Raw genomic sequence first — 24,129 nt, 5'->3', positions numbered from 1 at the left:
AGTAACTACTTCATTTCTTTACGTATGCTGTCTCACACCCTCCCCGCCATGGTTATTGTATCATCATCATGTCCATCTTGCAGATGAGGGAACCGTTTCAGGTGGCTGGGGAGGGGAAACGTGTGGGGTAGGGGGCAGACCCAGGGCAGCAGGCCCAGCCCACCTGTCCTTCTCTGCTCACAGTGGGAGCCAGCTTGCCAGACGCCACAGCCCTCAGCACGAGCCCACTCGGCCCCTGGCTCTGGGACCACTAGCCGCCCAGGGTCCATCAGGAGGAAGCTGCAGACCTCGGGTGAGTCTTTAGGGAGTGGGCCAGCCTGCCCTTATCTGAATGGGCTTTTTCTTTTCTTTCCTTTTTTTTTTAAGTTTCTAAAACTTCTCCAGAACCTGTTTCACAACCTTCCCTGGCTCTGGGAAGTAGCCAGGGCAGATAGTGCTGGGTCCAGCTCTCTGGGCTCCTAGCAGTGCTGCTGACATGAGGCCCGGGACACAATCCTCTGAGGCTGGGCTGGCTGGGCTCATGCAAGACACACCATCTAAGGCAGGCCTTGGCTCCCGGGGGGTAGAAAGGGCAAAGCTCACCTGTCCCAGATGAGGAGGGAGCCAGGCCACAGGACTAGAATACGGGGCTCCAGCCCCCAGCTCGGCCCACTCACAGAAGGGCCTGGTGAGTCTAAATAAAGGGAGAGGGGGGAGCAGGGTCCCGGGGGGTGGGGGTGGTGGTCCTGGCCCAAGGCGGGCCCACCGGTGAGACACATGTTGCTTTGATTTCAGCCTGACGGCTGGGGCTGCAAAATCTCCAGGTGAGTGTCGGGCCCGCAGCCCAGGGCTGCCCGCCCAGCCGCCTGGCCGCCTCGGGTTGCAGGGCTGTGCCGGGAAGCTGGCTGCTCAGGGCGGGGTCTGGGGTTCGCTGCCTGCTGCCTGTGTGCTTCTGCAGCTCCCTCCTGCTCTGGGACAGAGGTTGACAATCCTGGTGCTGACAAACCCTCCCCCTCCCGCAGGGAAGTCGAGGCCGTTGCCTGTGTGATGGACATGCCCACTCTGCCGGGCCAGGGACTGGGTCCTGACGCCTGGCTGGCCTGTTCCTGCTGCAGCACCTGGAGCCCACAAGGCAGAGGCCGGAGTGGAGGCTCCTCGTTCGCCCGTCTCACCTCAGAGATAAAAAACATGCTCAGAAGGAAATGGTGTCTCGGCTGTGGCTCTGGGCGCAGGTGGCACGGGCTGGCCCAACCCTCCCCAGGCTGCAGGGCCCCTTCCTAGTGGGTGGGCTGAGGAGCCCCCAGAAGGCCCAGGTACAGTGGGAACTGGGCGGTTGGTGGGTGGCCCTGCCCCACTCGTCTCTGGCTCCCAGGGAGGAGTCTCACTGGGCGTGTATATAGCATTCCTAGGTGTACACAGGTCACGGGCTGGGCTGCGTTTATGGCCGGCAGGAGGCCAGGGGCTGGGGACCTTGCTGCTCCCCCTCACCTGCCTGGCACCAGGCTTCTCCTTGCCCACTGGCCTCTTGACCTTTTCCTCCCTCTGAAATCCTATTTAAGAACTTTTGGAAGCTTAGCCATTTTTACTTATTAAAATAACCTTTTTACACAAGCATTGTCTGGAAGAGTCGGTCTCGTGAACCCCTGGCCAGATCACAGGGAGCAAGGAGGGCATTGGCACGTGCCATTGGCTCCCCACTGCTGGCTGGTCACCAAGTTAGGATCATGTTTTTCTGAACATTCCTGACTGGAGGGTGGTGGGCACCTCCCCCCCCCCCCCACCATCCTTATCATGACTGACCCGTATAACAGTGCCGTCACCTCCATCTTATAGATGGGAAACTCAAGCTCTCCAAAGGCTTGCTAAAAACCCAGCCGGAGTGGGCCCCACTCCACCGCCTGCCCTCTGCCCTGGCCTTGCCCCCTTAAGTGAACTGGCCACAGGTGAGTGCCACACCCCTCCTCCCTCTGCCGATAGCACCACCCCCCGCTGCTCCCCACCACGGGGTTTGTGCTGGCTTGCACCCACTCCCAGCCTTGGGGAAACATGGGCAGGGCTCAGTGAGGCCCTCCCACCAAACTGGGGTGGTTCCCTTATGCCTCAGGAGCATAAGGGACGACCACTGGGTCAGGGGAGCTATTCCGGCCAGCCAGCACTGGGGGTTCCTGCAGGGAGTGAAAACTGTTTGGAGGATGGGGCAGCTGCCCTTCCGGTCCTATCCCTGGAGGCCTCCTGGGGGGATGGGGGAGGGTGGTGGGCCCTGGGTCAGCCTCGTGGTGGCCATGCCTGCAAGGCTGGGGTCCTGGCCCCCTGCAGTGTATACCTGCTGGCCTTGGAGGCATCCACAGGACAGCTGGGAGTGTGGCTGAGACAGAGGGGATGACCCCACTCCTCACCTGTTTCTCCTAGCCGTGAAAGGGGGGAGTTGCTGGGTCCCTCTTCTCCCCAGAACAAGTCTGAACTTACCCCTTCCCGCCGGCCCATCGCTCTGCTGCCCCCTGCTGGCCACGCTGCCTGGTGCGCCGCCTCTGGGTCTCGGAGAAGGAGTGGTCTCATCTTTGAAGAGCCAGGCAGGCAATAATGGGGCCCAGGAGAGCCTTGTGGCCAGAGGCTGCACCTCCCAGCAAGAAAAGCAAGGAATAGTTACAAATTTAATAAAATTCACCTTATAAATTACAGCAGCAGCCCCAGGGCTCGGTTCGCTGCCCCAGGAAGCAGGAGTCGGACAAAGCTGGGCGGCTGTTGCTGGAGAGAAGTTGTCAGCGTTTAGGGCTGTGGAGGTGGCCAGTGGGCCAGCGCCACCGCCTCTAGAATGGCCGCAGGGCAGCAGTGGGGGCCGGGCAGAGGCTCATGGGCCGGTGGGTGCACAGGGAACAGGAGTGGGGGGCCGAGGCCAGGCCTGGGGGTGCCACCACCCTCTGGGCTCCTCAGTCCAAACTGGCCATGAGCAGGTGCAGCTCGCGGAAGGCACTGCCGTGGCGGCCGCTCAAGCCCGACTTGCTCTTGACGAGGCCACTGATGCTCCTGAGCTGCTTGTAGCAGACCCGGCACTTGTGCAGCCTGCGGGCAGAGGGGCCACGCTTGAGGCGGCTGCCCGGCACGGTCACCGTTACCCCCACCCAACCCCGGAGCCTTTCCTGTTCGAATCGCTCCGGCCCTCCTCCCGGAGGAAGGCTGAGGCCCAGAGTGCAGGACCCACTGAGGCTGGGCCAGGGCGCAGTGCAGAGCCAGGCCATGGGGGAACCAAGGCTCTGGCAACCCTACCCCGTGCCCTGAGCCACCGTCCCAGGCACAAGGACCTCTATAAGCTGTTTCAGCAGGGCCACCAACAAGCAGGCTGGGCCCCCAGGCCTGTGCTCTCGCTTGATGTGGCACCCCTGCCACACACGCCGCTGGCTCCTCACCTCTCCTCCCGGCTGATGTCCACACCCACGGTGGGCGGGGCCGCCAGCATGTCTGTGATCAGGGGCAGAAACCGCTGCAGGATCAGCTTCAGAGAGGTGCAGCCCGTCTGGACATAGCTTCAGAGGCAGGGGGATGGATGGAGTCAAAAATAGAAAGAGAGCAAGGTACGCAGAGACAAAGGGGGCAGAGACAGGATCAGAGAGGCAGGATGGGCTTGTTTTCACTCTGGCCTCTCAAATTTGGAGGGCCCAGCAATGCTGCACAGCCACCTCACAAGGGCACCGGCCCTTGGGGGTCTTTCCCATGGTCCCTCCCTGCTGGGAGGCAGGTGCGGCTTCCCCACCCGTACCTCTCATACTTGCTCTGCAGAAGCTTCTCGATCTGTGGCAGGACAGTGGTGCATAGGTCCAGCTTCCACAGGGAGCTGGAGAGAGGGCCAGGGACATGTGCCCTCAGTGCCCGGCCCTGCCCACTCCTCCCCCCACCCCCCGCCATCGCCACTTACGCTTTCTGGTTGACAATGTTCAGGAGGTCCACTACCACGGACAGGTCGTTGATGGCCACGGCCGAGTCCACCGACGTCTGTGCAAACAGAGCACCCGTCAGAGGGGACCGGGGACTGAGTGGCCCTGCCTGGGTGTGGTGTGATGATGGGGTTTATTGCGGGCTGTTCATAAGACTGCTCGGCGTGGTGACAGGGGCCGCCTAGCTCCCCACGTGCCCCTCGGGCGGCCCTCTTCTCAACCCCAAACCCGGGCAGAGGTGGCACTTGCCTTGATGTCACCCGTGGTCCACACGGCTCGCACGGTGTCCAGGTTCTTGTGGCGGCTGGTGAGCACGACACACATGGTGTCATGGCCTTTGCGGATCTGTGACATGGCATCCTCGTCGACCAGCTCCGCCTGCTGGGGGATCTTCACGGCCTGCATGGGATGGGTGCCCTGATGCTGGCAGCCAAGTTCTGCCCTCACCCCACGGGCCTCCACCCGCCCTCAGCCTGGGCCCCCCACTCACAGGCAGGAAGTCGGAGGCCTTCAGTCCGATGGGTTCGTTCCGGGTAGCAGGAATGATGGCAGACTCAGCCTTGGGTGCAGGGGTGGAAGTGACGACTGGGGGCCGGGATAGGACCTCGAGCTGGAGGGGTCCGGGGCTCAGCAGGTGGCCAGCCCAAGGCCCCCCTCCCTCCCTCCCTGCCTCTCAGCACCCCCTCCCCCGCAAGGGCCGCCCCAGTGCCGATTCACGACTCCAGCCCCTCTCCGAGCCCCACACCCTGCCCGCTCCACCTGGACATACTTTTGGCACCGGGAACTGCACATCCGCGGCTGGGCTGGGCTTTGCTGCCTCCTTGGCTGTGGCCATGTCTGGAGGCGGAAGGAAAAGATCACTGGGTCAGGTCAGGCCAGGAGAAGGGACGGGCGGGCAGAAGGCAGGGCTTGGGCTGGGACTGTGCGCGGCACCTCTAACGGGAGGCCTGGGGGATGGGGATGGGCCTGTCCCCCGCCCCCCCGCCCCCCCCACTCAGCCGCAGGTCTGGCAGAAAGCAGGCGCCAAGCACTATGTGTGGACAGGACCCAGGGAGCTCCAGGGAGTGGCGCTCCTGTCGCCTCACTAGGAAAGGAGTGTGTTTTGGGAGGGGGCGGTGAGTGGATAGTGGATGGTGAGTGGGAGTGCGGGAGAGAGAGGCCCTTCAGGAACCCAGCCCGAGGGGCACGAGAAGATGGCCCCTTGGAGAGAAAGCAGGGGAGGGAGGGATGGTCTGGAGGATGACGGTGCCCCGCCCTGCTGCCTTCTCCAATCGTAAGTGAGCAGATCAGGTTTTCTCCCCCCAACCCCCCGACCCAGGGCCTGCAGGGCCTGGCCTCCTGCTCCTGGACCCCAAGCCCCCGCTGTCCTCTCGGCTCCCTCCCACCCAAGGCTCTCCCCTCCTGTCTCCTCACCTGGCCCCCAGACCTGCTTGATGTGCCGCCTCCTCAGAGCCTCACGGCCCATCTACACAGGCCCCAGAGCCTCTCACCACTCCGGGCTCCTTCCTCCCCTGTCTACCGTTCGCCTTCCTCACTGGGTGTGGGCTCCTGACGGGGGCACCTACCTGCCTTTTCACGCTCAATCACCAGGGCCTGGCACACAGCAGGTGCTTTTGGGTGAGTGGAGGAAAAAGATCCAGTGGGAGAGAGGCTGGAAACTGTGCTATGGGAGGGGAGGACTAGGGAGCTGGGGACCCTGGGAGGCCAGGCTCTGCCCCCCGACTCACCATCCTCCGGGGGTGCTGGGAAGGGCTCACTTCTTCGGGGTGGCGTCCGACCTGCAGAGGTAAAGGGGGCTGGGGACTCATGTGGGTCAGCCCAGGGCTGCTGTCTGAGCCCTCAGGGCCCAGCCGGCCGGGGACCCTGGGCCCGTCAGGATGTGGGGGATGCAAGGTGGTTCCCAGGCGCGTGCACAGCTGCAGACTGTGACCCGTTCCCGGGCCCCGAACCCTCAGGCTTGCCCCTTCCCGGCCCCTTGCCCCGCTGGGCCTTTCTTTGCTCGGGGCAGGCCAAGCACTGAGTGGCTGCTGGGCCTCTGCTGGGGCCTAGAGGACCTAGGAACAGAGCCCGGGCCCAGACGTGGGTTAGGAATTAAGCTAAGGGAGTGCAGCAACAGGGACGCCATCCCCAGAAAGGACCATGTGCCTCCATTTCACAGAGGGGAACGCTGGGGCTCGGAGGGGAGGGCCCAGGCCTCACTGATGCTGTTCTTGGGCTGGAAGATCTCGTTGTAGTCCTCGGCGTTCTGGATCTCCGCCTGAGACTCCCGCTCGTCCTCGCTGCTGGGGCTGCGGCGCTCGCTCTCTGAGTTCTGCTTCACCCTGGGGAGCAGGCCGGGCAGAAAGGAGGCGGGGGCCCCAGTGAAGCAGGGGCTGCGGGCCCTCCTCCTGCGCCCCCCAGCGCCCTCTGGGGCCCCGAGCACCCCACCTCTGAGGCTCGCTGCCGGTGGCGCCGGGCCGCTCGTAGATGCGCCGAAGCGGGGCGCTGGGGTTTGGCGGCTGCTGCGCTGGGGGCAGGCTGTCCTGCATGGGGTCTGGGGCTACCGTGCCCGTCCTGGTGACCCGCGTCAGGTCCACCACGTAAGAAGAGACGCTGCTCTGGGAGAAGGCCACGCCTATCTGCGGGAAGCGGCAGAGCTGGGGCAGGACCCTTTGCGGTGGTGCGGAGGGATGGGGGGATGGGGGGGCAGGACCCCCCCGGGACCGGGTGGGAGTTGGGGGCCTGAGGGGCAGGCAGGCGGGTGGCCCAGCAGAAGGGTGCACGGTGGGCGGTGGCTCTCTCACCAGCTGGTCATTGCAGATGGCCAGGTCAGCCACCTTGCCCCAGTTGACGAGGACCACGTCAAAGCAGCGCTCGGGCTCCCAGCCGTAGACGCGCAGTGAGTCCTGGCAGCCACTATACAGGCAGCAGCCATCGGGGTTGAAGAGGACGCTCCTGGGCCAGGCGAGAGTGGGCCGTGGGTCAGGAGACACCGGAGAGGCTGCGGGAGCCCAGGATGGGAGGGAGCGGAAGCGGAGATGGGAAAGGTCCACCTGCAGCCACACCCCACCGCCCGGGAGGAGGGCCCGGGCCCACTGCCCAGCCGCCCGCCTACCTGACAGGCCCTGGCTCCCCTTCGATACAGCTCACCACCTGGAATTTCTCCAGATCCCAGAAACGGATGGTCCTGCAAAGGAAGCCAGGCTGTGCTGGAAAGCCAGTGCCACGTGTTGGCCTCCACGCAGGCCAGTGGCCGGGGGAGCCCACTTCTCTCCAGACACCTGCCGCCCCAGGTCACGGCCATTCAGAGCAATGCCTGGGGCCAGGGGCTGGCCCTGCACAGGCAGCGGGAGGGGACTCGGCACCTGGGAGGTGAATATGGGCCTTAGATCCAGACACGCAATCAAGTCCCAGGACACTGGGGCCGGATCCAGACATACCATGACGGCCCAGGACACTGGGGCCAGGGAACCAGAGTTGGGAGAGAGATGTGACCCAGGTCCCATCCCAGCTTGGCTGGCAGTTAATTCAGTCTACCTGGGATCATATGACACCATGGGATACAGAGACAGACTGGGGACAGATATACACCAGAGGACAGAGATGTGAGGGACGGCAGTCATGGGCGACGAGCCCTGCTCCTCCTCCTCACCTGTCAGAGCTGCCAGAAGCCAGGAGGTACTCGTTGGGGTGAAACTCCACCACGTTGACAGGCCCCGTGTGGCCAGGGAACTCGGACATAATCTTGCCAGCAGTCAGATCCCAGAGCTGGGGCAGGGCAGGGTGGAGGTCAGGGCCAGCCTGGCCCTCAGCTGCCCGCTCGCCCTCCAATCCAGCCCAAGCTCTTTATCCACGAACCACCTCTCGCTCTGGACAGGCTCGGGATGTGCGAGCCTGACCAGGAGGGAGTTGAGGACCCAACCTGAGTGTGAGCAGCAGACCCCAGCCCCCAGCCCTGGGCCCAGGTCAGGCCGGGAGCTACCTTCACTGTGTGGTCATCTGCGGCCGATGCCAACCACTTCCCGTCAGGGCTGAACCGGAGACACCGCACGGCCTGGCTGTGCCCCTGAGGGGAGGACAGAGCATGGGCACTCGGGGGACCTGGGCCCAGTGGACTTCTCTCCCCACCACCCACTCCTCCCTGCCCTCCATAAACAGTGCTTCCTGGGAGCAGGCAAGGAGGGGGCTGACAGCCACATGTGGGAGATGTCACAGAGGGACACTTCTCCACATGTGGTCATGGACTCCTAGTCCTGCAGGACGCTCCAGGAAATCAACACTGCATGGTCTTATAGTTTGGGAAGCAATGTGTCTTGTGTCTCTTTTTGGAGAGTTAAATGTCTCTTCTTAATGTCAAAGGGTCTAGAACCCCCCCCCCCCAAATAATTATTAAACCCAGTCCTTCCAAACTCATATGAACAGGAACCCCCTTCACTTAATGACACCTGTTAGTGGCCTGCAAACTGTGGAGAACAGTTTGGTAAACACAGCTCTGTGGGGAGTCACAGAAAGCTGGGTCTCCAGGTGGACCACCCACCGCACTCCTGCTCTGCTCCAGATGCATGTTTCTCATCTGGACTCTTGTTTCTCAAGTTCTCACCCAGGTTGGACAACAGTCCCCTCCAGCCCCTGCCAGGGTCTGGGCACCATCCCATGCTCTGCGCCTGCAAGGTGCTTGCGGAATGATGGACAGAGGGCGCCTTGCTTACCCTGTATCGGAAGACACAGCCTTTCCTCCTGATGTCCCAGAGCTGTGAGGAGAGGAGCAGAGGGGGGCAGGGTCAGGACAGGTCACAACCGAGGTGGGCTGGGCTGGGGAGGCCGAGCCAAGCTAAGTCTTAGAGCCTGGGTAGGAGGGCAACATGTGGCATGAGCAGAGAGGGGCTCTGGGCACCTCCAAGTCATTATACCACCAAGTGACAGGGGTCTGGAAACCCCTCACTAAAGCTGGGTCATCCTGAGCAGAAATGTCTGGCAAACGCTTCCACATCCCTGCCCTGGGAGGGCATGGATGCTGTCACACAGGTGGAAGATATCCCCCGAAGAGCCGAAGCCCACCCCCCGACCCCAGACGGGACACACTGTCCCGGTCTCGCTGCTTGGCCCGGCGGGAGAGCCAGGGTGCAGTGTGGTGGCTCACCTTGATGTTTGTGTCCTGGGAACCCGAGGCCACAAACTCGCCATACGGGTGGAAATCCAGGCTGCAGATGTTGGCTTTGTGTCCCATAAGTGTGCGAAGGACTAACAAGGAAGAGAGCAGAGACAATGGCGTGAGGGGTAAACAGGATGGCTGGTGGAGCAAGGGCTGTTGTGTTCGTTCGTGGGTGTGCTTTCATACTGACTGCACAGAAAAACACAACAGTAGCACAGACTTTCAAAACAGGGAGAAAAATCAACCAGAATCCTACCACCCTAACAACTAACTTTCTTATTTTCCTCTCAAGAGATGCCAGCCATTTCTGCCATTACCCAAGCCCTCAGAAAACTCCCTGCAAGCTCCCCGCAGCTTGCACCTCTGGGCTTGTCCCAGCATGCTCTCATGAGAGTGAAGCCCGAGAGTCAGCAGAGCCAGGTAACTACTGTACTTGGTTCAGGCCCTGTGGATGTGGACGTGGAGCTCATGGTTTGCCAGGCATCCCACCACACCCGAGACAGTGCAAGGAGAGAGATGCAGGAGAGGTCCAAGCTGGGGGAGAAGCTGCTAGGTTGAAAAGAGAAACCCAGGGGGGCTTTTTGGAGGCGGTGGTCATTGAACAGGATGTTAGCAGGTGGCAGATGAAGGAGGCTGCAGGCAAAACTTGCGTTTCTGTCACAGTGTTCTCTGGTACCACTCAAGTTTGCCTCTTCTCTCTGGCCTCATGTGTCTTGCTTTTTATAAGATTTATAATTCCGCTGTTTGAATGAAACTGACCACCCCAGGAGTGCTGGTGCCAAGGGGCGTGGCAGTCCAGCCATCCTTAGGTTTGCGCCAAGGTGAAACAGGCTGCCTTGTGAGGTGGTGAGCTCTCTGTTGGAGGAGGTGTTCAAGCAGACCCCAGATGTAATGCTTTAAGACACAACCGCTTAAGATTCAACCACACCAAAACCTGAGCAGCTGCCCTCCTCACTCTGTAGTTGTCTCGGGGGCTCAGCATTGCCTGGCTGGCCAAGGGGGCTTCGGGCACATGCTGCCCAGTCCAGACCCTACAGGGAGGAGACTCGTCTGGCTCCTGCCCCAGTCCACACCACCCCCACCAGCCCACCTGCTTTGCATTCCACAAGCCAGGCTTCCGAAATCCTGGCCTGCCCTGAGAGGATGTGGCAGGTTCACATTCGTGAAGCACGCCTTCCTGTGGGATCCTGGGCTAACCCACCCTCACCCTCTGGCTGCTCTGTGGAAAGCAGGCAGGAACACAGTCTTCCGGTGTGATTTCTGCCCTTGGCCTTCCCTTCAAGTCTCAGCCAGGCAAGTGGGGCATCTCTTCTGGAAGAGGCAGACTCGGCAAAATCCATGTTACCCTTTCCTCTCCTGTCCTTCAGGTAGGGGATGGCCTCCCGCCTGGCATGCTGGAAGGTCCAGACTAGAGGTTGGCAAAAAGCAAGGAGCAAACAGGTTTTACTTGGACCTCTGAGTGTCAGCCTGCAGAGTGTTCTGAAAAATATGTTTTTTAAAAAAATTAATTTATTTATTTTTGGCTGCATTGGGTCTTCGCTGCTGCACGCAGGCTTTCTCTAGTTGTGGCGAGAAGGGGCTGCTCTGTTGCAGTGCGTGGGCTTCTCCTTGTGGTGGCTTCTCTTGTTGCGGAGCACGGGCTCTAGTGCGCAGGCTTCGGTAGTTATGGCGCACGGGCTTCAGTAGTTGTGGCACACGGGCTTAGTTGCTCTGCGGCATGTGGGATCTTCCCGGACCAGGGCTCGAACTTGTGTCCCCTGCACTGGCAGGTGGATTCTTAACCACTGTGCCACCAGCAAAGCCCTTGAAAAATATGTTGAATTAGCTGTCAACCTTCAGAAATGGGTGGATTCCACATAAATGTCCAGACTCCCAGCTTCACTTGAAAAATCTGTACAGCTGGCAACACTGTGCCCACACTGCTGTGTGGCAACAGCCAGCAAGGCTGAGAGGCAGCCCCCCTTCCAGGGAAGGCGGGACTCCCCACTTGGCCCAGAACTGAGGGCATGAGTTTATAGACCAAAAGATCCCAGTGAGGATCCAGCAGAGGGATGAGAATAGGCCCACCAAGGCCTATTCTGTGAAAGCTGAGGACACTGGGACAAAGATCCTACAAACCTGTAAAGAGAGAGAGGCAGAAGGAGGAAAGAAGCAGGTCCCATGAGAGGGATCTGGGATGAGACGGCACTGACCTCCCCACAGCAACCCTGGAACCTAAAAGGCAACGGAGCTGCACCTTCATAATTCGGAGGGCAAAGTATTCCCAACCTAGAATTCTATACTCAAACTCTTAAAAATAAAAGGGGGGTGGTTTTAGAATAAAGTAATTTTCAGGGACTTCCCTGGTGGCGCAGTGGTTAAGAATCTGCCTGCCAATGCAGGGGACATGGGTTCGAGCCCTGGTCCGGGAAGATCCCACATGCCGCGGAGCAACTAAGCCCGTGCATCACAACTACTGAGCCTGCGCTCTAGAGCCCGTGAGCCACAACTACTGAGCCCACATGCCACAACTACTGAAGCCCACGCGCTATAGCCACTGAAGTCCACGTGCCTAGAGCCTGTGCTCTGCAAACAAGAGAAGCCACCGCAAGAAGCCCGCGCACCGCAACGAAGAGTAGCCCTCACTAGCTGCAACTAGAGAAAGCCTACACGCAGCAAGGAAGACCCAATGCAGCCAAAAATAAAATAAATACATTTATATATATAAAAAAGAATAAAGTCATTTTCAGCCTCTAAAACTGTGCTTGCCGTGTACCCTTTCACAGTAAGCTATGAAAGAATGTGCCGCACCTAAAAGAGGCGGGAAACCAAGAAAAGTGACAACGTGGGATCCAGTGTGGCAGAGTCGGAGAGAGTTCTCCGGGGAGGAGACAAGGGCCCCAGGATGGCAGCTGGGCTGCAGGCCTGGGAGCTCCCAGGCCACTAGGACCTGGGAACAGAGGCTTTGGGAAGAGACACCTCGACGATGGGATGGGTTTGGGGGTAAACTCAAGGAGGAGGCTTACTCTTCTGGCAGAGAAGTTGGGGCTGTATTCGTAACAAAGACACAGAAAACATGCAGATGAAAAAAAAGATAGAACAACTATTAATTCCAGGGAAACAAAATTATCAAAAGAAAAGAAATACATACAATCAGCTCTGAATAATATCTATAGGTCCTGATAATATAAACACTGAGTATTTAAAAGGTGATTCAGGGAGGATGAGGGGGAAATGTTGTGAGTGACAGAGCCGGGGTAGCACTGAGAGAGCTCAATTCTCCTTTTCTGTAGGAGGAAGGCACAGCTAATGTATGAAGTGTTTTTAGAAAGAAAAGAAACTGCAGTATATCCACATTGTTTGGAAAAGCGGAGGCGATTAGCACTCACCAGGTGAAAGGATAGAAGGCTGAGGCCCCTGGAGTGGGGCAAGGCTTCCTCTTTCCATTGTGACCATTTGTGAACTACCAGCATTTGACTTTTTAGACTATGTATAACTTCTATAAAGATGAAAACTAAATTAAAACAAACAAAGCACAAGGAAACAGAAAGTCTGGCCGCCCAGGCCCTATTCCTGCAGGCAACAGTTAGCTAGAGCTGAGTGGGGACCCTCGGGAGTGGGGCACACACCCCAGTTCTCTGCACACAGCCCCCTCACTCATTTACGAGTCCTGCGTGGTGCCTGGTGGCACTTGATGTCATTCCAGGTTCTGAATCCACAGACACCCACCCACCCATGCACACACTTGTCCGTCATTCAGACATTTACAGAACGCCCCCTCAGTGGCAGCACTCAGAAAGCAATGCACGTCACTGCTGTCAGGTCAACAGGGATGGGGGGGTCGCCACACTGTCCGGTCAGTGCCCCAGGAGAAAAGCACCAAACCTAGTCAGGACAGGCTTCCCGGAGGAAGCGGCTAGACAGGAAAGCCGAGGACAAGCACGACTGCAGGTGTGCGTGTGGGGGAGGCAAGTGCGGACACCTACTTTTGGCAGCTTCCAGGTCCCAGACACGGATGGAGCCCGACTGGGAACCGGCCACAATGAGCTCCTCAGGGGTGTTGAGACGCACGCTCTCCACTGGGGACGTGTGACCCGTCAGGCTCTGTGGAGAGAGGGTGGCAGCTTCAGCACTCTGTGTGAACAGACCCCCAGCTATGGCCCTAAAATCTGGATCCCTGGGAGGCATGTCAAGCAGGGATGCTGTGCTAGACCAAGCCACCCCCAGGCCTCTCGGCTCCCAGGGCTAAAAGTAGGCCAGATCCGTCATACTCCACCCATCACCCACTGTGCTCCTGACATGAACATCACCTGCAGAAGTGGCCCTGGGCCCCTCGGGAGGGTGGTGGCAGCTGACCCTTTAGTCCCAAGTCCAAAGCACAGCCCACCTGGGCTGTGCACCCATCTCCACTCTCTGCCCGGCCCAGCCCTCAGGAGGGGAAACCACGGCAGAACTGAGGCCTGGCTCGTCAGCGGCACACACCTCGCCCCTCTGGAACGCGCGGATCCTCAGGGGCGCCCCCCTCTGGAGGACCCAGCCATGTTCTCAGGCAGGGGCTCTGGAACCCAGGGGACCTGGGAGTGACTCTGCTGGGAGACACAGAGGCTCCCCCCAATTCAGACCAGGCCAGAGCTGGGCAGGGCTGAGCCCAGGGATGGGGGTGGGAGGTGCTGGCACTTCCAGCTTTCCGGAGAGGAGGCTGGAATCTGAAATCCGTGGTGTCTGTCACTCTCTGTACAGCACTGGCCACCGAATGCACAGTGGTGATGCCATCAGCGTTTGCTAAGACCATGTTCCCATGGGAACTGGGGACAGTAGGGGAAAACTGCTCCTCAGCAGAACTACCCAAAGGCCAGACAGTTACAAGCAGCTTGCCTGACTCCCCAGTATCACCAGTAGGAGTATAAATGGTTACAAACTCCATGGAGGGCGATTAGGTAAAAATCTGTCCACATTTAGAAATGCACATTCCCTGCACACCAGCCACTCCACCTTGGGGCTTACCCCCACACACACACTCAACACTCGTGAAACAACACAGACCCAAGGTCATTCTCTGCTGTGAATCTGACAAGAGACTGGAAACAATATATATGCCAATCACAGGAAACTGGTTAGATAAGCTGTGGCCACCTATGCAATGGAATAGCATTTGGCCACAAGGATGAACGAGGCACCCTCTGAATATGAGAAAGACTAATCTCCGTGATGCTCTTAGGTGAGAAAAGGTGGAGGACAGTATATGTCGTTCGATAGCATTTGCGCAAACTGAGGAGGGGAAGGGGACCAGGCATACACATTTGCTTGCAAATGTATAAAACAATCCTGGAAGGACACAGAGGCATCGGGAGCCACGGTTGTCTCCAGGGAGGGATGTGTGGGTCAGGGAGCTATACAAGTTCACTCACAGTCAAAAACACACAGAAATGCAAAGACTGCCTGCAGAGGTGGTAGCGTGTGTATACATCTCAGGTGAGAAAGAACCTGGTGAGTCTGAGGCACTGAGAGGCCTGCTCTGTGGCGAGTGAGGGGATGAGGCCTGCTGGGGACCTGCGAGCTGCACCTGGTGTAAGCGGCTTAGTCTAGAGGCCAGACCCCATGCTGTCCACTGTGCTGTTCTGAGGGTGAGAGCATGGGGGTCACTTCACGTCCATTTTTGGTCAGCCTCTGTTGATTCTTTTTCAACTGGTGTATGTTACTTTGGCATTTCAGAGAGGGGAAACACATTTGAACCCCCAAAGCAAAGTGAAGCAAAACACTTCAGTTCTGTCCTTAACCTTGGCCGTGGTTCGGGTCAGATCGCAGCTGTCTGCTGGACCTCACAATAACACTGAGCTGATTAAGTTTCTACTAATAAATATTCACCTCCCGGGATTTCCCTGGTGGCGCAGTGGATAAGACTCTGCACTCCCGCACTCCCAATGCAGGGGGCCGGGGTTCGATCCCTGGTCGGGGAACTAGATCTCACATGCATGCCACAACTAAGGAGCCCACGTGCCACCACTAAGGAGCTACAACTAAGGAGCCCGCGTGTCGCAACGAAGGAGCCGGTGAGTCGCAACTACGAAGCCCAACTGCTGCAGCTAAGACCCCGTGCAACCAAATAAATAAATAAATATCACCTCCCGCCGCTTTTTATCTTTATCTTTACTTGGCCAAGAGTCAAAAGACTGATACTGCCCTGTGCTGCAAGGTTGTGGCGGGAGAGGGCAGGCTTCTGTGCTGCTGGTGAGGATGTAAATTGATTTCCAGAGGGCAGTTTGGCAATATGTTTTGAAAGCTTTTTAAAACATGCCACACCCACAGATTCAACGTGAAGGTCGAAGATCTGCTCAAAGATTTAGGGAGATGAGGATGTTCCCCACTGCGGCTGAGCAGAGCCAAAAACCCGGCAATGACTTCCACGCTGGGAACCAGGCGTGGCCCAGCTCATCCCTACAATGAAATACTGCGAAGCTTTTAGAAATCATATCGTAAAAGGATATTTGTTGACACAGGAAAATGCTGACGATGTTGTTATTTAAAAAAAAAAAAAAAACAGGCTACAGAAGAGTAAGATAGTGTTCTAGAAACATACTGTTATACGTTTTTGCATGTGTACACATAGGCGTGTTTGCATGTGTGCATGTGTACATACAGGCACAAGTGTGCACACACATGCATGCGTACCTAGAAGGGCACAGACCAAAATACCAAATGTAATGGTCTTTGGATAATCAAACTATATGTGATTCATTTTTGTTATTTTTTTTCCCTCCTTTACACCTTCCTGTTTTGGAAAACAGTTTTTGGCGTTCAATATAGTTGTGTACAGGGAGAGAGTGCCACTGAAATGGAGCAGGACCCTATGGGGTCTTCCTAGGACAGACACACCTCCCCACATGTCCTCTGCCTGCCTTTTGTCTGTAGAGAAACTTCTGTCAAAGAATAAGTTTAATCAGAGAAGTGAAGAAAATGCAGAAGCAGCAAGGAAAGCAGTCAAACAAGACCAAATAATAATAGCTTAGTCATTAAACGAAGTCAAGGACCTTTAGTTCCTCTTCAAGGGCTATGGATAATGATCTGAACCATATCTTTTGAGCTGTTTTGTAGATATTGAAACTCCCACCAGGTGGAAGAAGTTGACTACATGACGACCAGACTATAGCCATGACGTAAACTGCTTCCAAGAACTGGCCTCAAAGAAACGGGAACAAACAGACCCCGGTACTAAAGATGATGCTGATCAGACCACTGCATGACCAATTTCAAGATGAGTGTCAGAGCTGGCTGTGCTGCTCTGCAATGGCGCCCTCCCAGCACCTATATACCCCTGAAACTCTCCTTTTAAAGCTCTTGCCCTCCGATCAACGGGGGGGGGAGTTGGCCATTGGATACGTCTGCCTTCCCCCCAGTTGCCGGCCTCCTGAATAAAGCAACCTTACCTTTCAACCAACACTTGCCTCTCGAGTATTGGCTTCCAAGCTGCGAGCAGCCAGACCTAAGTTCGGTAACACTGTTAAAGAACCAGTCCTCTAATCAGCTCCAACCAGGGGCGCTCAGATCCTTTTTGTGGAATGAGGTGGGGAATGAATCAAAACAACCGCACTTGTAACTGACGGGCAAGTGGATAGGCCAGTGGGCAGGGGAGGCTCAAATTCGGGTCTGTGGGATTATTTTAGCCTTCTCACGCAGGCTCCCCGGAGTTCTGTCCCATGGCCAGGTGACCTCCCCACCCCGCCATTCCTGAGGACGGGTCACTGTCCCAGCCATCAGGGTTGTCCTGGGCCTTCCTGAGCAGACGGCTGGGGAAGGCACTGATGTGCTGGGCTCCAGAAAAGCTGCTCGCTCCCAGCCCCCAACCCTGGCCTGCCCACCCACCCCTCCCCAGCCCCACCTGCTGGCTGAGCCTCACCATGATGCAGTTGGGCTTGTTGATGGACCACAGGTTGACACGGCAGTCATCCCCACCTGTGGCCAGCAGCCGGCCCGAGGCTTTGCCCAGCACCAGCGAGGACACATTGCTGGCATGGGCCACGATCTCCTCTATAGAGGAAAGAGCAGAGAGACAAGGCAGTCAGGGGCCTGACAGGCCACATGGAGAAGGGCTAGCCTTGCCCTGCTCGGCCACCAGCCCTGGCACCCGAAGCCCAGAGGGAGGGCTCTGCCCCCTGCGGCTCCCTTTGGTGCCCAGACACCCCCATGAGCCGTGGGACGAGGCAGAGTTTGGGCCTGAGACAGAAATGATTATTTCTCGGGCTTCCCTGGTGGCGCAGTGGTTGAGAGTCCACCTGCCAATTCAGGGGACACGGGTTCGAGCCCTGGTCCGGGAAGATCCCACATGCAGCCGAGCGGCTGGGCCCGTGGGCCATGGCCGCTGACCCTGCACGTCCGGAGCCTGTGCCCCGCAATGGGAGAGGCCACAGCAGTGAGAGGCCCGCGCACCGCAAAAAAAAAAAAAAAGAAAAAAAAAAAAGAAAGAAATGACTATTTCTCAACTTCAGTCATTCCCATCCTTCCCTTAGGCCTCATGATATTTTTCCTTTTTCTGTATACCCACAGGTACTGTTATTGACTTACTATGCTCAATTTTTAAAACTGACTTGCTATCTTTATTTAGCTGTGTCGTTTAAGTAATAATATGCATGAAATTTTAAGCTTGATATGTTCATTCTATTTTTTCTATGATACAAAAAGAAAAATGAAAACAATTATTAAAATGAAAAATATTGACCCATGTACCACCTAAGCACCTCTCAGCCGCTGCCCGGTGTTCCTGCTTTGGGGAACACACTTTCAGAACCGTGCAGGTCAACCACAGACGAGCCGTCCCCAGGTGAGCTCAGCCAGGGCTTCAGCCCGCAGCTTCAGAATCATGGACTGGGTTCTGGTCTGAGCTCTGCTATTGAAAGCTGTGTGGCCTTAGACAAGTTGCTCACCCTCTCTGAGTGCTGGGTTCCTCGTCGGGTAAATGGGGATAATAACAGTGCTTGGCTCACTGGGCTACTGAGGGTTCAATGAGGACATGCCTGTGGGCTGCTGCGAGGGGCTGAGTGCTCACGGCTGCTTGGCAGGCCAAGGACCAGACGCCATGGACAGCGGGCACTGGGGCCCAGGAGGGCACAGGAGGGTGGGCTGGGTGCGGAGGGAGCAGGACGCAGCCGACTGAGGGGTCTAGGTATGAGGGCTGACCGGACAGAGCGGGAGGCAAGGTCACTGTGGGCGGCCACGAGGGCCCCTGGCTTGGACTGGGGGTGCAGCAGACGTATGTCTCAGAGGACATTGCCAGGGTCCCCAGGGAACAAAACATGGGCAAGGAACCAAGAGGCAGCCCAGGCCTCCGAGCCAGGGCCTGAGTAGCTCCTCCTCAGAATGCAGAGGGAAGAAACAGGGCTCCCCACACAGATGAGGGAAAACCCCAACGCGCTGACGCCCTGAGGCAGCTGCGAGGCCGGCGTGGGTGACTCTGAGGGGGAGGCCGGTGCGGCTGCCCTGCAGAGGCCCCTCTTGGGCACCTGCTCTGGCCTCCACCCTGCCTGGGGGTCTCTGTGGTGCCCGCTTCAGATGGCAGGAAGGTTGGGAAGCTGGGCCCAGGAGAATGCTTGCCAGGTGGTGGGGCTCACAGGGGCTGTCAGAGCTGCCCAGGGGACCAGGCTCCAGGCTCGACCTCACAGACAACACCCCACCTCAAGGCTCGGCTAGGCCAGCCCCAGCAGGGCGAGAGCTCCCAGCAGGCCCAAACCTGAGCCAGGGCCTTGGGGACCCCTTCACTGGATTCGAGGAAGCTGGGCCTCTCTCTGGTCCGCACCTCAGCCAAGGAACCTTCTGTCCTCTGGACACTGTAGGGACAGATGCCTGGATGCTCTGGGGCTCTAGTCACAGACACTTGTATGTTCAAGAGCTTCTGTTGGGTCAAACTGACGGCCTAACCCAGCTAGAGAGCAAACCACCTTCCCCCTGAGCACTTTGATCCCCAGCCTGGGGTTCTCTCCCCTTCCCTGAAGACACTTCCCGCATGTGCTGCCCTGTGGGTGTGACCCACCTAGAGGCCTGACTACCCACCCCGGCTCTCACCCTTCCCAGGCAAAGTCCTGGCTGGCCCCCACTGCACTGGGCCTCCTGGGCGCACTGCCACCCCTCTCTGCACCTCAGGACTACTGCCCCCAGAGACAGCCATTAATGCATGATATAAATGTTTCCTGAGTACCTGCTCTAGACCGGGCACTAAGAGACAGTGGGTAGGGATAGTGATAAGGTTCTTGTCTTCACACTCCAGCCTGATCAGATGGTCCCTGAAACAGGGAATCCAGCCTAAAGAACCACAGACTTTGGGGTGAGAAGAATTTCAAGGTTGGGCGCTTCTAGAAGGGCTCAGACCACTCCCCTGCAAGCTGCCTGAGCAGGGGACTGATTGGAGCCTCTGGAGGGACCAGGAGGTGGGGTGGGGAAAGGGGGGCACACCTCAGACACCAGGCAGAGGCCTTGGCATAGGGCACTGGCCCAAGAGCTCCCACTCTGGCCTGAAGGACAACATCCAGCAATGGTCCAGGCCTGGGTACTGAATTTAAATGTACAAACAAATAAAAACAAGCAAAAATCCTCACAGCAGGCCAGGTTGATGGCTGCTGCTCTACGCTGTGGCACAGGCCCATACTAGTTTCCCAAGCTCAGGTGGCACAACCTGGACCCCACATCCCAGCCAGAGCTGGGGGAACACTGCATTCTGGCCAGAGGCACTGCGCACCTGCACCCCAAACAGAAGTTGCAAAGAACTAGGTTTCAATGACCTCACGCTGGCAAAGCACGGTCTGATCCTCCCCAGACTCTAGAGCCACAAGGAGCCAGAGGTCATTTGGGCTTGGGCTCTCAGACAGTTTATACCCATGGAAACTGCTGTGCACATGAAATTGTCAGCAGATGCCCAATATGCCTGATCACATCACCTCCCACTTGAATGCTTTGAGGGCTTGGCCTTGCCCTTCAGATAAAGCCAAAACCTCAGAAGGGCTGGGGTCCTATAGACACATGTCCTCACCAGCCTATGTGACACCACATTCTCCCCACTGCTGTGCTACAGCCCATGGCCTCTTCTGAGGCCTTCCAATGCACCAAGCTTCCTGCCTCAGGGCCTTTGCACATGCTGTTTAGGCAGCCTACAGTACTCCCCTACCCCACCCCTCATCACCTAGTTAACTGATTCAAAGCACAACTGTTAACTGTTCCAGCTTGGAATTAGGTTCCAAGGAGAGATGGGTCAGTGTGATTATCTGATTCTTGCCTGTTGCTCTCCCTAGGCTCTGAGCCCCATTGCATAGGGACCTTGTCTATTCTGTCCCCCACTGTCTCCCCAGTGCCTGGTTCTTTCCTGGTTTCTCAGGAAAAACAGCTGTGGAAGGTATACATTCATAACCCCAATAAATACAAAGCCACTCTGTCCAAAGTATACCCTCCTTGGGAGCCCATAACAGGATTCTCCCAGAACCCTAGGGCTGAGGAACAATTTGAAAATGGCCCAAGCCTCTCATTTATAATTGAGGACGCTGAGGCCCAGCAAAGAGTTTTGCCCAGATTCTCACAGGTAAAAAAGTGAAGGAGGGCTTCCCTGGTGGCGCAGTGGTTGAGAATCTGCCTGCCAATGCAGGGGACATGGGTTCGAGCCCTGGTCTGGGAAGGTCCCACATGCTGGGGAGCAACTAGGCCCGTGAGCCACAGCTACTGAGCCTGCGCATCTGGAGCTTGTGCTCCACAACAAGAGAGGCCACAACAGTGAGAGGCCCGCCCACTGCGATGAAGAGTGGCTCCCACTCACCGCAACTAGAGAAAGCCCTCGCATAGAAACGAAGACCCAACACAGCCAAAAATAAATAAATAAATAAATAAATAAATAAATAAACAATTTGCTAAAAAAAAAAGTAAAGGAGGGCTTCCCTGGTGGTGCAGTGGTTGAGAGTCCGCCTGCCAATGCAGGGGACACGGGTTTGTGCCCTGGTCCGGGAAGATACCACATGCCGCGAAGCGGCTGGGCCCGTGAGCCATGGCCGCTGAGCCTGTGCGTCCGGAGCTTGTGCTCCGCAATGGGAGAGGCCACAACAGTGAGAGGCCCGCATACCGCAAATAAATAAATAAATAAATAAAGTGAGGGAGCCTTACCCCAGCTTCTGAAAACAACCCAGGGACAGCTCATAGCAGAGGGTGACCAGTTTGGACACACCAGATCTATGCCAACCAGTTATTACAGGTGGGGTAACAGCCCACAGAAGCACCAACATGTAGAGCAACAGGTCTCAAAATATGATCTGGAGAACACTGGGATCCTCACGATCCTTCTGGGGGTCCAAGAGAACAAAACTACTTTTATCATAATACTAAGATGGAATTTGACTTTTATACTCTCATTTGCTCACAAGAATATGGTGGGGTTTTCCAGGAGATACATGACATGTGAGGACATCATCACTAACGGCAAGTTTCTGCGTTCTTGTGTTTTAAAATGTCTCAGTATTAATTTCTAATATGGTAAATGCTGATAGATGTGACTCCCATAAACAAAAACTCTTTGGGGTCCTCAATAATTTTTAAAGAGTATAAAGGTGTCCTAAGACCAAAGAGTTTAGAGCTGTCAGTATAGAGTAACGGTGGGGGTGGGTGGTGCCCAGGCTCAGGTACATTCCAGAGGCTATCAGCATTCCTCTGCCTATCCTCTCACCCCAGCCCCCATGCCCTCATCTGATGGGGGAGCTCGACTTGTGAGGCGTCTGAAAACTCCAAGAACATCTTTCGGGATTTCTTGCCCCATCCCGACTGCCAGCCTACCTGGAAATCCTGCTAAGTGCTTCATTATGTTCATTTTCTCACTTGACTCTCACAGCAACTCTAGAATGGAGGCGTGATTATCTCCTTGCACAGACAAGAAACTAAGCCTCAGACAGGTTAATTCACCCGGCCAATGTCACCCAGCTACAAAATGCCAAAGGCATGATTTGCATCTTGGTCTACTTTACTCCAAAGCGTGGAGTCTCCCCCTGTGCCAAGAACTGCAGACACAGTTGGGGGTTCAGGCCACCCAGCAACAAACAGCTATCAGGGTAAATGGGGTGAGAAAGAAAACCACTCACGTAACTTCCAGGCTGTCTTGGTGACCACAGGGGTGGCCATCCTTCAGCTGGCTGGCACCTGAAGTTCCACCCACAATAGACTATGCTTTCCTTGTGGGGTGGGGGTGGATCCCCCCCCCCCCAGATCCGCCAATCAAGTTGGCAGGCAGTTTCCACACATCCAGGCAGAGGGAATGCTTCGTCTCCCAGCCCCGGACCACCTCGTCGTTTTAAATCGTCCACAGCAGCAGCCCGTGCGTGACTGTTGGGATCCTGGGTCATGGAATGTCAGGCTTGAGCCATCTCAGCTCAACACTGGGCTGGAACACAAACACAGGTGATGGCTTGTTAGCAAACACTCAGGGAGAGCTCAGTGGGTCCCTGGGTTTGCAGACCTGCAGATGCAGCTCCCTGGATGTCCAAGGCCACTTGATAAAGACAGACACCCACCAAAGCCACCAGAGCCAAGAGATGCGCTGCAAACTGGGTTTGAGAATCTGGAGAGGGGGTACCTCAGACAGGGTGACTTGGAACACAGGGAAAAAGAAGGTCCTCCCAGACGCCAGGATGATGGGAGGAGGCTCTGTTCCAGGAAGCCGGCTGCCTGAAATGCAGCAGCTGCGGTGGGGCGGGGGAAGACCACATGTCTGCAGTTAGGATAGATTGCTGGGAGTCACTGTTTGTCTGACGTATGGGAAGGGGGCGGAGTCAGAGGCTAAGTTTAGGGGCCCATCAGAGGCACCCTAGAGATAGGCATTGAAGTCTTCTCTGGGGAGAGTCTCAAAGGGGGCCCTGGGGGTCCAGTTCGTATCAAGGGAACTACACCGGGTCCCTGCAATTCCCAAGGACAGTGCTGGGAACTAGGCCTCCAGTCTGGTCGTGAGTCGGTATGACTCTTCAACTCTAAAAGATGACCTCATGGAGCCTCCTACCCCTTCCTCCAAGCCTCTTTCCCACGAACCCTATCCTCGCCCTCCCCTTTTCCTGGGTTCCCCAGTCTGACTCTCTAGTCCTCCATTCACTCCTCCTTCTCTCTGCCGCCTGTGTCCCCGCCATGCGTGCACATCCTGTCTCCTGGGCTCCCTAACTTGGCCCCTGCCTCGCCAGACCCTCTTTTCTCCCCCTTTCCCCTGCGCTAACAGTATCCCCATTCATTCACTCTCTTGCTTCTTGGGTCCCTATTCATCACCCCTCCTCCTGCTAGACCCCCGGCTCTGCTTCCAGCCTCCCTGGTTTTTTCCCCTCCGGCCTCCGCGCCGGTCCCACCCCTCCCGAAGCTGGGGCTGGGTCCCTCGGCCTCGCCTAATCCTCCCACTCCTCTCAGCTTACGGGCACAGGCTCTAGCCTCCCTCCGCCCAGAGCCCTCTCCGCCGCAGCCTGTCCTGGTCGCGCCTGTCTCGGCCCAGCCCAGGGCTCATCCTCCCCTCGCTTCCTCGCCCCCTCGACCCCGCGTCCACTCCACCTGCAGCTGCGGATCTGGAGGCCGAGGCTCCGCTCCAGGCGCGACCCCCACTTGCCTCCATCCCCTGGCCTGATTGGCCGCTGCTTGACAACCGACCCTCACAACAAAATCTCCGGCTCAGAGCCTCGCCTTCCTCACCTCCCGCACCAATCAGCCGCCGCGAGCGCCCCACCCCCTCCGGGTTTGACCAATAGAAGCAGGCGTTTCTGCCGCTTTTCCTTAGTACCCTCCCCCTTTTCCTGAATTGGACTAATCACGAGGAAGGAGCGTTCAAGAGCCGCCCCTCGGCCTCTAATGAACCAACGCGAGCTGCCGTGTCCTTAATCCCGCCTCCGCCTCAAGGTTTCCCTGTCCTCCCCTTTCCATCTCTTCCAGGAACCTAGTTTGCATTTTCAAAATTTGAGACGCCCTCCAAGGGCTGCTGCGCCAATCCCTTTAGCAACCGTCCCGGGTTGACCAATCAGCGTCCGCATTATTGGAAAACCAATTCCAAGATAGCCAATGGGAAGGGGACGTTGAGAGCAGCGAGACGCCTCGGATCTTCCATCTTGGATTGGAGCGAAGGGGGGACGAGGC

The 24,129-nt window shown here is 57.2% G+C and overlaps 2 protein-coding genes across 15 annotated transcripts in view; one reads left to right on the top strand and one right to left on the bottom strand.

Annotated features, from left to right (window-relative positions):
• KIFC3 (kinesin family member C3) overlaps positions 1–1,590 on the top strand; it is a 35,555-nt gene extending 33,965 nt beyond the window's left edge. For all 8 annotated transcript variants that reach the window (XM_067018508.1, XM_067018510.1, XM_067018507.1 and 5 more), the window contains 3 exons: positions 184–292; positions 775–803; positions 1,002–1,590. In XM_067018508.1, the coding sequence (XP_066874609.1) occupies positions 184–292; positions 775–779 (114 nt within the window). In that variant the 3' untranslated portion in view covers positions 780–803; positions 1,002–1,590. The remainder of the gene's footprint in view (positions 1–183; positions 293–774; positions 804–1,001) is intronic.
• On the bottom strand, positions 10–23,700 carry KATNB1 (katanin regulatory subunit B1). 7 transcript variants are annotated; one of them, XM_059045416.2, is made up of 21 exons: positions 23,554–23,700; positions 22,113–22,411; positions 16,913–17,043; positions 13,005–13,122; positions 9,028–9,128; positions 8,597–8,638; positions 7,870–7,953; positions 7,540–7,655; positions 7,003–7,074; positions 6,692–6,842; positions 6,336–6,526; positions 6,108–6,229; positions 5,636–5,686; positions 4,678–4,745; positions 4,399–4,518; positions 4,158–4,307; positions 3,890–3,966; positions 3,734–3,808; positions 3,384–3,500; positions 2,446–2,590; positions 10–105 (listed from the first exon to the last, which is right to left on the bottom strand). In XM_059045416.2, exons 2-21 carry the CDS (start codon positions 22,150–22,152, stop codon positions 67–69), a joined length of 2,010 nt encoding a protein of 669 aa, XP_058901399.1. In that variant the 5' UTR covers positions 22,153–22,411; positions 23,554–23,700; the 3' UTR covers positions 10–66. The 7 variants fall into 7 exon arrangements, with proteins under 7 accessions (XP_058901399.1, XP_066874639.1, XP_066874642.1 ...); XM_067018538.1 differs by lacking the exons at positions 10–105; positions 2,446–2,590 and adding exons at positions 2,618–3,039; positions 22,604–22,738 and having other exon boundaries at positions 23,421–23,569; XM_067018541.1 differs by lacking the exons at positions 10–105; positions 2,446–2,590 and adding exons at positions 2,618–3,039; positions 22,604–22,709 and having other exon boundaries at positions 4,399–4,467; positions 23,421–23,555.
• Between the last annotated feature and the right edge of the window lie 429 nt (positions 23,701–24,129).

This window comes from Kogia breviceps, chromosome 18 (assembly GCF_026419965.1).
Source record: "Kogia breviceps isolate mKogBre1 chromosome 18, mKogBre1 haplotype 1, whole genome shotgun sequence".
In the NCBI taxonomy this organism is placed as follows: domain Eukaryota; kingdom Metazoa; phylum Chordata; class Mammalia; order Artiodactyla; family Physeteridae; genus Kogia; species Kogia breviceps.
The sequence above is the reverse complement of the archived record's forward strand: the minus strand, read 5'-3'. Positions and strand labels throughout refer to the sequence as shown.